Below are 11989 nucleotides of genomic sequence, written 5' to 3' on the forward strand. Positions count from 1 at the left end.
AGCTTCACCAAAAAGGGTTACACAGTAGTGTGCTGGACCTCGGGCAACACGCATGACAGAGGAGACGCAACAGGAGCAGACCTGAATGGACTGTTGAAGCAGGCTAAGTCTTGTGTTAATTGTGTGTGCGGCAGACAAAATAATAAAGTTGTCTGGTGCAGTAATCCCTGTGGTTGGTCTGTGTGTGCTGGGAGAACCCTCGTAGTAGCGAGTCTTGCTAGAATAACGTTTGAAAACAGTAGTGTTCCTAAACATAGCATCAAAGATGTTTTAATAGACACATTTAAATGCATTAGTATGGTGGCAATATTGTCAAAACTATTCTGAAGTTACTTATTTTACGTCAAAGTGGTTGTGTATTGGTAAATCAAAAAGTCCAGTAAGCAGTAGCTTTGCCCCGGTAGAAAATCTTTATGCTATGTTGAACAGTTGGATCTTTTACTAATTAAAATTATTAACACCTCAAGGAAAACATACTCCACTACAAGTAAAAGTACGTAAGTATTAGGACGTGTTTTAAAAAAGGTTGTTGCTTTACGACCTTATATTATAAATGCATCAATTAAAACAATGAAAAGACATTTCCTGCCACGTGGGACTACAACTAACGATGATGATATAAGTGTGTCCATGGAGGTCATGCACAGGTACGGTACAGGTGTAGTATTTACTGGTACTTACTCTCTGTGTTGTCACTGATGACTGTCAGGTGGTCGATGTCTCTGTCCTCTGTTGTCGGGGGCGGGGCTTGTTGCTCTGCACTGACCGGTTGAGAAGTCACGGCAGTGTGGCCAACTTGTCCGTCATGCTGCGTGCTGATTGACTGGTGTGGCTGCTGGGACTCCTCCATACTGCTGGACGGCTGGGCGACGCTGGGACTGGTGGCCATCAGACGGTGAAGATAAAGAAAAGTGCTGAAGAAAAGCTGAAGGCAGGGAGCTCTCTGAAATGGAGAAGAGATGGAGATTTAAAGGTTAACATTAAAACATCAGTAAACAGCTGTTCTTTATATAAAGACACAGAGTCACATGGTGTCTCTCTCCCTCTGCCTTGGTATCGCAGCCTGCTTCTGTGGTTTGTTTCCATAGTCGGTCTGTCCAACTGAAACTGCTGTTTTATCATTACGTCGGTGAATTAAGGATTTATTTCACCAAACCAGAGTTGGTGATTGAGACGGTTTAAATGAGTTTTATTTGTTTTGGTCTCAGTGTTTTGGTCGGAGATGCTGGTGCTCTTGAGCTCCAGGACAGCTACTCAAAGGACATTGTGGTGAGATTGTTCCGAAGTTATGAACTATAATGAGTCACAAAAACTTAGAGCACGATTTACCATCTTGGTTTTATAAAAAAGCAAGAACGTGTTTGTTCCTCGAGCACAAAATAAATATAAAACAGATTTATCTGAGTGGGTTGAAGGTCGTTGATTTATTCCACTGACTCAACAGCTTGTTACTGCCAGCTGCTGAGGTTTCTGGCTCCTGGTCTTTTTGTGTAGGTGGACATGAGCTCAGTCAGTATTTGATTTAAGTCCCACTGATCACTGATATTGAGTTTATTTAGACTTACCGAACGCCTCTTTAAACCAGAATTAAACTATAAAACCATTAATCAGCTGCAGATATTCACAGTCTTGCAACAGTGAAACTGAAAAGGGATATTAAGTTGTCTCTTGGTGTGTGTTCTGATCCACAACAACACACCAAATTATATAGTTCTCTGCTGGAAAGTTACAGGAGATTGTTAAGAAATTAAAAGAGTAACTTCTAGTAATTGTAGAGATTCAATAAACTGTGAGCAGGAATATTTATTTTTTACAAGATTACTGAGATCTGTAGTGTTCGTATGTGAGGATTATCTTGCTGAATGTAAATTAGCTATCTAGTTAGCTAGCATTTAGCTAACATTAGCTAATTTAAAATGTGACTACATATGTTGCTTTTATCTTTTAATCCATCTTCAAAATGTCATTGTCTTTTCAACAGAGATTAGCCTAGCATACAGCATATCTAAGTACAGGAGTAGAGAAGAAAAGGAGAAAGTGACTAAGGAGGGGTCAATTTCCCAGATCCTGAAATGAGGTCTTCAAATTGGTTCTTATGTACAAAACTCAATAAATCATATTTATTATCAAATTTTCTGTCAATCGACTAATTGTTGCAGCTCCACACTGCTACGTCTTCTTCCATCGATCTTGTATCTTTTTGACATAAATAAAAGTTCTTCAGCAGTGAGGATGCTGCTGCAGAGGCAGAGACTCATTGATCTGATCGACAGCCTGGAGGACCAATAGCTTCTTAAAGAGCTCAGCTGCAGGACCTCCACACACTGAATATTATAATGACCTGCCAGGACTCGATGGATGACTCGTACCATTTCCCCCTGAGCACCGAACGCTGCGGCGCTGCTTCGCTTGGGAAAAGCTGACGGACGCAGTCTTGTCTCACTCTATAATACTGTGTGTGTTCTGTTACAGCAGTCCGAGGGGCTTTGAGCTGCAGTGTAATTTAAAACATGTTACAAGATACTAGCGTTCTTCAAAGGACCTCTGCGAAAACCTGTCAAAGCCAGAGTTCTTGTTAACATCAGGGGTCGACAGCTGACGCATGCATTGCTTTTAGGTGATGATGCAGAAAAAGACTGATATATTTTTCAACATATTTGATTCTTTATCCATCAGAGAGACCCAGAACTGTCTTCTATCAATCACAGTCAGAGATGTGTTAGAAATATTGAAGATATTAAACTTTTATAGAGGTGAAAAGTGCGAGAAGCTGCTGAATAGGTGAATAATTTCTCCCTGCTGGAAATTTTTCTCAAATCGTTACTCATCATAGAAACACAAGACATAGTGTAACAGAGGTGGGACCAAGTCATTGTTTTGAAAGTCCTAAACGAGTCATAATCATAGACAGTATGAATAAAAAGGTTTCTGAAGAGGTGGAGCTGAATGAAGCCTTTATGGCGGTTGTGCAGTTAGACTTCAAAATGCAGAAAAACCTACATTTCTGTTGCGTTTGACTCTTTAACTCAGATATTTTATAACGTTTGACACGTTGGGAACCTTCACTGATGATTCAGTGACATTAGAAACTAACAGATGGACTCTGGTGAGTTTACAGATCTGAAGCTAATCTTCAAACAGCGTTATCAGCATTTTCAGATCTGGCCGAGGACTCCAGGTAGACCACAACGGCCCTGCTGCAGGGACCCAGAATATGAGCCAACTGCATTTTTTCTAACCCTGTAAACCAGAGTTCTCAACTGGTTCTGTGTTTGAGTGTCTGGTCAACAATAGGAAACTATTTTAAATGCTCAGCTATCTGATGTCAGACTTTTATTTCGACAGGAAAACTTCCACAAGCTTTAGTGCAAACAGGAGAGCTGCAACAATCAGTCGACTATTAAATCAATCACTAGTTTTATAAATGAAGCCTGGCTACTGAAAACGCCTGTGCTGGCACCCACCTGTCACTTAAAGCAGCCACGTCCTTAATTATACCCTTCAGCACAATTTTAAGCACATATTCTCTGTCATCCAACCAGAGTAAAACTTACTTCACCTCCAGTTTTCATATGAAGCCTGTTTCTTGATGTTTTTACTGCACTCTTTAGTTTGGTCCAAATATGTGGGTGTCTTTGGTTTGTTAGATTTTGCAGTGACAGTAACTGAACAGAGACCGTTGATTCTCAGTGGGATCAGCAGGACTCATCATCAAAGCCTCGTTTAGATTTCTAAACGCTCCATTTATGTTATTAAATTACAGTGGTTGAATGTTAGTTAATATATTTACTCTGCTATACTTAATAAGAGGTTGAAGTACTTGAGTATTTCTATTTCATCAACTACATTTCAGAGGCAAATATTGTATTTTTACTCCCCTTTTATCTGACTGTCTTTTTCATCCCCTTCCTGTCCAGTGAAAACCACGTAACTCCAGATGTGTTGATGTTGAATGTTTGTGATAAACTGAAGGATGAAGCGTTCCTTTAAAATTCTCCGACTTCTTGCGTTGTCACAAAGCTGAAAACAGGCTTCTGACTTTTAAAAAAATACGTGGTTCTCACAAGACAGCCATTTGATTCTCAGTGGGATCAGCAGCACAAACATATGATGATGTTATAGAATATGATGCACTGCTGTAGATTAAACTACCAACAGTATATGAAGTAGTTCCGATGAGCTCCACCTTAAGCATCTACTGCAGTAAAATGCAACACACACATTAATGCAGCAGTAATATGAATTCAAAACATCAGATATAAGAGTACAATGCTGACAGGGAACATCTGATACTTTATAATATTCACATACTTTTACTTCAGTAAGTGTTTGAAGGAGTTAAAGTTTTGGTACGTCTGCTAGTTTTCCCCTTTACTTCTTACTGACATTGGGAGCTGAAGAAAAGGTGAAATGTCTGTAATGAAAAGGATCTTTAAAGGGGGTTAGGGGTCTAAACAGACGACTCCCACAGCAATTAACCTGATGTTGCTTTCGTTCTTTTTACAGTAAGAGGCCGGATTAGCGTCGGCTGCGTCAGACACTTAGCAGTCGGGGGGGAAATTAGCAGGCCCATTAAAGCCATCACAGTCTGTTGTTTTTAGCTCTGCAGCAGCAGCGTAATGACTCTGGGTTTTGATAATGTTTATTTCATGCCGTGGTCAGACCATCAGTTAGCTGATGTATTGACTTGATATAGACCTGTTATTAAATACTGGATGGTCAGTGAGAGTCTGTAAAACCGGAGTTTGGACGGTTTACATGGATTTATATTCCAGGACAATATTCATGTGCTAATTTAATCAGTTTTAGGAATATTTTGGATATTAAATCAAAATATTAACTGTCAGCTTTTATATATGTTTAGTCATAAAAGTGGAATTTTGCTGATAACAGTGACCTTTTTCACAGCAGCCATTTTGGAACAGAAGCTTAATTAGTATCATTGGTAACACCTGTGTTTACCCTACTTTTTCATCTCAAAATGCTGTGAAAAGGGCCTGTTAGCTCTGGTTCTTGAACTGGTTGCATTCAGGTTTCTTGGACCTCGGTGCTCTCTATGGAACCAGTACTCGTTTCCACCAGTTTTAAGCAGAACCGTTGTAATCGATGATGGTACAGAGGGTAATGCCAGATGGGAATCAACTTTATAGGTTCCGAACCAATTTACTTTCGGTCGAATTGCCCCAAATGGTTTAAAACTAGGTGTGTGAACTTGTATGGAGCCAGTTCCATGTTGGTGGAAAAATGTTAGTGTTTGACCTGAATGGAACAGAACCTTTCATTAGTATCACAGGTAACACCTGTGTTTATCCTATTTCAGTCCCTCCAGGATTTTGTCGGCTGTTTTGGGGATTTTGGCCTAAAACTTCTGATTTCACAGCAGCTTTTCTTAAAAATTGTGATGCATCTTTTTTGCAAAGAAATTCCTGGAGAATAGTTGAAGGCAACTTGTTCCAGTGAGATTAAAATCGCACTGTTTGAAGGGTCATTTTCACAACTAGAAACAAGAAAGTGACGTACGGCTCAACGTTTGGGCAGAAAATTACAATGATTGGTCAGATTTGACGAAAGGTTGCTGTGACTTAACTTCCTGGAGGGACTGTTACTAAATGTCAAAATGGCTGCTGTTAAAAAATGTTCACGTTTTAGCACAAATCAGCTTGTTTTTTTGGCGTATGGATGTTGAAACGAGACAGAATAAGACCGACTGCTGAACTAGAATCAAGAAAAAAAAACGATTTTTATCTCTGTGAGCTCTGCTGAATCACTATAAGGACCAGAGCTGAAGAGAAGAGGCAGTTTGGGCAAATTCTCTGGGCACGAAGCAGGAACATGACAGCCAGAGGGAAATAAATAAAACACACACACTCATGCATATTGCAGAAGCATATTTTTAGCCGGCTCAGACCACCTGTTCAAGCACACAGATCAATTTCCTTTGTTTTATGGCGGTTGTGCACTTAGACTTCAAAATGCAGAAAAACCTACATTTCTGTTGCGTTTGACTCCTTAACTCAGATATTTTATAACGTTTGGGAACCTTCACTGATGATTCAGTGACATTAGGAACTAACAGATGGATCTGGCCGAGGACTCCAGTTAGACCACAACGGCCCTGCTGCAGGGACCCAGAATATGAGCCAACTGCATTTTCTAACCCTGTAAATCAGAGTTCTCAACTGGTTTTGTGTTTGAGTGTCTGGTCAACAATAGGAAACTATTTTAAATGCTCAGCTATCTGATGTCAGACTTTTATAAGACAGAAAAACTTCCACAAGCTTCAGTGCAAACAGGCGAGCTGCAACAATCTGTCCACTATTAAATCAATCGACTATTAATATAATTCATTAATCTTCTTTTTTTTATGAAAAATTCTCTGATTTCAGTTTCTCCATGTGAATATTTTCTGCTTTTATTTTGTCCTCCGTGACAGTAAACTGAATATTTTTGGGTTGTGGACAAATGAAGACATTTGAGGACGTTACCTCGATCAACAGTTTTCCCAATTTTCGGACATTTTATTGAACAAACTAATCAATTAATCAAGAAAACGATCGACAGATAAATTGATAATGAAAACAATCCAGTCCAAGAAAACAGCCCGTTCTGTTCTGATGTTCACATTCACTTATCACACTTCTTTATAAAGAGAAACTTTCTCATTATTATAATTTACAGAATCTTTTTTCCATCACATCGGCAGAAACGAGCTTCCATAAGAAATTGAATATTGTATAATTGAAAAAAAAAAATTGAAGGCAACTTGTTCCAGTGAGAATAAAATTTAATAGTTTTGTGGGCGGGGGCGGGGGGCGGGGGGGTTTGCTATGATTGGTGACATTTGAGCAAAGGTTGCTGTGATTGGACCAGAGTCTGAGATGGGTCAGTACCCAGTACCGCCACGTCTGATTTTTGTCCACATGGCAACCTTACCTCTCATTAAGTAGCGCCACCTCTGGTGAGCACAGCTGTCTCCACCACTGAGGTCACCCGGCCTCTGTCTCTTTTCTTGGTGAAATAACAGCCTAAAAATTTTGATGCCCCTAAACTCCCCCAGCAAGTTCAGGTTCTGGACCTTGGTATCTCTAAACCCCTGCGTACAGCAGTGCTGGTGAGGGAAACGCCCACAGAACTGTGTCTCAGTGTAAACCCACAGACAGCTTAACGGTAAGAAAACAGAACTGAAAATGTTACAATGGATTAAAAACTCCATAAGATTCAGGTTTGGGGTGAAGTAGGGAACTTTGGACTCCTTTTTCAGTCCAGTTCAGGCTGAAGTTCTCTCAGAACTCAGTGATTGGTTGAAACGTCACATCTGATGACAGGAACTAACTGTTCTGGTCGGAGGAGGAAGAAAAACTGATGTCTGAAAAAGATCATCTGTGTTTGTTTGTGTCCACAGTGAAGACCTTCGTCCTGCTGCCACCTCACCTTCATCACACACACACACACTGAGAGCAGCCATGTTGTTACTGTAGCTGCAAACACTTTAATCCTCATTAAAACAGTGACTCAGCCTGAATCTGTCACTTATTTGATCTTTTTTACTGAAAGTAAGACGTTCATTCTTCAGACGTCGTCTCTGTTCGTATTTTTAATCTTTTTAATCTGAACACCTGATTCTGCTCCGAACAGCTGGAGAGGATTTCTGTGCTCATCCAGTGTTAATCTGAGCTGTGCTGCAGCTCTACAGAACTCTGCTCTGGGTTTCAACATTATTCAGTTCTGTTCTGCAGACGGGTTATTTTTCCTAGGATGGCGAAGGCCTGACGTACTCAATGTCCAATTTTCATGACTGAATGGTTTAGGGAACCCAGAATGCCTCATTATGAAGTTTCAGCCTGGAGTCTAATGTTATTTTCATAATGATCCAACTGCTGTTGGTTCCAGTAGTATCGAGGCCTATGGGTGAAACTCAGTGAAACCCAACATATCTACGTCTACCCAGTTAAAGAAAACACTGATTCGTTTATTTACTGTCTTAAAATAGCATCCAGTGATTATTGTAGGCAAAACATAACTTTAAATCTATAAATCAATAATCTATAATCATTCATTTATAAACTCTGAATAAAATGATTCTCTGAGTTTGAACATTGTTGGAAACATTTGGGATAATGTAAGAACTCAACTACATATAGAACACAGAGGTTATACACTGTTTAATGATTATTGATTCAAACTACATATAGAACATACACTGTAAAAAAACACGTGAGAAACATCATAAACATGTAGATTTTAATGCAGTGCATCTTTAGAGCTTATACACAGTTTAAAGAGGAAACAGATTATTGATTATAGATTTAATAATCCACAGTAGAATCTATCTGCTGACTGAATATTTGTGTCGTTCAGACATTCGAGGATGGAAACAAGCGTCTCCAGCTTTAATCTGGTCATTATTTAATATTTCCACATGGAGAGAGGACGTCGTTTAGATGCTGAGGAGATCCCGACCGACAGAAGGTCGATTTTACCCCATTTTATTACATCTCGTCCCAAGATTTTTGCTTTTAGACGTGTTGTTATAGAAACAGCATTCTTATGGATTTATAGTGAAAATGAATGATTCTTCTCTTTTCTCGGGACCCCCTTGGACCCCTGGGAGAGCCCCCACACCCCCATTTTGAAAACCATTGTTCTAGAAAACGAATCCATCAGTTGCGACAAATGTGAAAGAATAATAAAATGACCTTTTGTGAAGCAGCAGAGCTCGAAGACCGAGACTCCAACTGTATTTAATATATAACAAACACACTGATGCATGAACACACACACACACACACACACACACACACACACACTACAGATGCACCAAATGCAGACAAAAGGAATAGATGTGAGTGATGCAGGCCGACACACCCACTGAGTTCACTCCTGTTTTAAACATGTGGAATAAAGGTCCTACCTGGTCCTAGTCCACAGGAAGCTGCAGGCTGATGTTCATGGTGTCTCTGCAGGAGGTAACGGAGGAGGAACAGTCCGGGGCTGCGAGCCTGAAGCTGCAGAGCTGGAAAATGGAAGCTGGAAGGTCAAACAGCCACTCAGAGCTTTAATGAATGCTGGGAAATGTCTTTAGCTGGTTATGTTGCTGTGTGATGATGCAGAGTGGTTGGATGTCGCTGCAGCAGCTCCCCGTCTGCTGTACTGCACCAGGGAGGGAGGTGTGTGTGTGGTGGTTGTTTGTTGTGTGTGTGTGTGTTGTCTCTCTTCTCTGTCTGTGTGTTTTGTATGTCGTGTGTGTGTGGTGTGTGTGTGTGTGTGTGTTGTTTCCTTTCTATCTCCTTCTTCCAGCAGTGTGAACCGCACTGATAACAGACTGTCTAACGCATGCCTGTCTAAACTTTCAAAATAAAAGCCCTGACAGAGTTTAAAGACACAAATCTGCTCATTGTTTATAAATTCAGTGAGGTTAATATATTTAAAGGACCAATGTGTTACAATTAGTGGCATCTAGCGGCATAATTGCATTCCCTTGCGTCACTCCTCCCCTTCCAAGTGGTAAAGCGGTGAGAAACAATCACTCCTCCTCCTCCAGGATTTCACTGCTGTTTGTGATTGTTGGCCTAAAATCTCTGATTTCACAGCAGATTTAAAAAAGAAAATTGCGATGTTTTTCTCCTCTACTCAACCATCACTCCTTTTGTTTCTTTCATCCACTTTCTCTTTCCTTTTTCAATACATAAACAGATATATAGATATAAATATACTACAGATACAGATATATAGATTTGTGACTGACATTGACATAAACAAACATTTGTAGGAAACATTGCAATAAAATGTTTTCTGTAGTTTATATTCAGCCTACGAGCCTGTGACAGCGATGCTCTTATTTTGGAGGAAAAGGAGCTCATTTCCTGTATAGTTTTGGTTAAATGTGGAAAACTTTACGTGTCTTTTTCTGTCCCCATCCTGCTGAGTTTCTGCTGACGGAGCACAATCCAAACAATGCTGCAGTTACAGTCCAACACTTCCTTCACCTAAACTCATTATTATTAATGTTATTAACAGCTTCATTAATGATTTTCACACCAGGATTAATGCTTAATATCTATTAATAATACACACTTTAACAAATAATATCAACCCTGCATCATCAAATAAACATAAATACAACAATGTGAACATTAGACAGAATATGTCACATTTAATCGTTGTATTTTGAAAGGTTGAGCAGAAGTATGATGGCCTGGTGGGGTTGTGAGTGTTTGCTGCCCCCCAGTGGTCACAAGGGGGAACTACAACACGACACACACTTAATATTTGTATTCAATTTATAACATGAACCACGATCAATAACCATCATTGATCAGCACTTCCAGACAATACACTGTAAAAAAATAAAAAAAAGCTAGGCGTCAAAATAAAGTGAAAAAACAAAAAAATATTAAGCATTTTTATAAATAAAATAATTTTTTAGCTTTATTATATAAAAAAAAAACAAAAAAACAATTCAAAGTGTAAACAATGATCTATAAATCCAGGTGAATCTGCTATAATACAATAATCAGACTTACTTTACAGCAGAGTCTGTTATTATTGATTGTTATTATTTTAATGTGATGTTAAAAGTTATAGACTGTAATAAAGTCATATCTGTGAAATTACAGTTATTTGCTGTTTACACTGATAAAACTGTATTTGGACAGTTTACCAATGCTATACACTGATAAACAACTTTTATTCAACTTCCATCATTATAAAGATATCTGTCATTAACTAACTAATCCATTAAAATCACACAACTAATACTTTTTACTGTTAAATGTCAGTAATTTTAGGTAATTTTAAAAATGTATTAACAGTATTAAACTTTAATTTAACAGTTTAATCTATTAAATAAACGGCAAATATTTGTGTATTTTAATCTTTATGTGAAAAAAGTAAATGTTCGTTAAATATGCACTAATTTTATGATTACAGATTGTTCACGTTATTTTACATTAAACATCCTGTAAATTCACAGGATATTTTTGTACTTATTATTAATATTAATACAGAAAAAAACCTGTAAACCTACAGATTTTACGGTTTATCTAATAAATAGTTTTTCATTAAATCTTCCTTAAATAAAAGTACATTAGTATTAAAATACACATTTACTTAAAGGATTAAAAGTAAAAGTTCTGTTAATTATGTTATATTTTACATTATTAGATTATTAATACTGATGAGTTAATGTACAGTAGTGTCACAGGAGCAGATTATAACGACCTCATACATTCACACACTCACAGTTCAGACACTCAGATAATCCAACAGTAAATACAGTTAACTGTATCTGCAGTTCCTCTAACGCCCCCTAGAGGCTGGCTCCAGAGGTGAGTCAGTCTCTATAAGGCCCCATATTAAAATATAATGCATGTGTGGGTGCTATGTTATAAATTATATATAGAAATATGCATTTAAATGTGTCAAAATACTGAATTTATTGACCCAGAAATAATTGTGATAAACGCTATTATTGTCATTTTACCTTTTTATACCACTGATATAATTATAATAATAGTACACCTTTACATAATTAAATAAAATCAAAACAATGAATAAATTTGACTCTGGGGTCTGTTGTTAAAGTTACATTTAAATAAATATTAAAATGTTGGAGACATTCTTAAATTGTAATCACTGATTCTTTCACTGTAAGATTTTAGATTTTTTTTTCATTTATTCAAACATTAATTTGTGCTGAGCTCAGCTGTGAACGATAAAGTAAATAAATAAAATAAACTGACTCAATGAAAGTGTGATAAAGTTAGTGCCATAAAGAAGAGTTCCTGTGTGGAGGTCGCACCAGACTCCATCAGATAATGTGGTAATTTAAGGTAATGTAGTTGTTTTACGTTAAAAAAGAATGAGCACATAAATATGAATTATTTAATTCTGTAATAAACACCTCAAAGGTTAATTCGGCTCATTGGTCGATGATCATAAAAGCAGAAAAAAAATCACCTTTATTCTGAAGGAGCACGATGCCGTTTCC

At 38.0% G+C, this 11989-nt stretch overlaps 1 protein-coding gene across 1 annotated transcript in view; it reads right to left on the reverse strand.

Moving 5' to 3' along the window:
- The window catches only part of LOC118322713 (trafficking regulator of GLUT4 1), a 12077-nt gene extending 2918 nt beyond the window's left edge, over nt 1-9159 (reverse strand). The window contains exons 1-2 of the mRNA XM_035654466.1: nt 8912-9159; nt 682-943 (exon numbers count right to left, since the gene is read on the reverse strand). Of these exons, the coding sequence (XP_035510359.1) occupies nt 682-889 (208 nt within the window). The 5' untranslated portion in view covers nt 890-943; nt 8912-9159. The remainder of the gene's footprint in view (nt 1-681; nt 944-8911) is intronic.
- Nucleotides 9160-11989: the final 2830 nt, after the last annotated feature.

Source organism: Morone saxatilis, unplaced genomic scaffold (assembly GCF_004916995.1).
Source record: "Morone saxatilis isolate NCDOM2014 unplaced genomic scaffold, NCSU_SB_2.0 Contig14, whole genome shotgun sequence".
Lineage (NCBI taxonomy): Eukaryota > Metazoa > Chordata > Actinopteri > Moronidae > Morone > Morone saxatilis.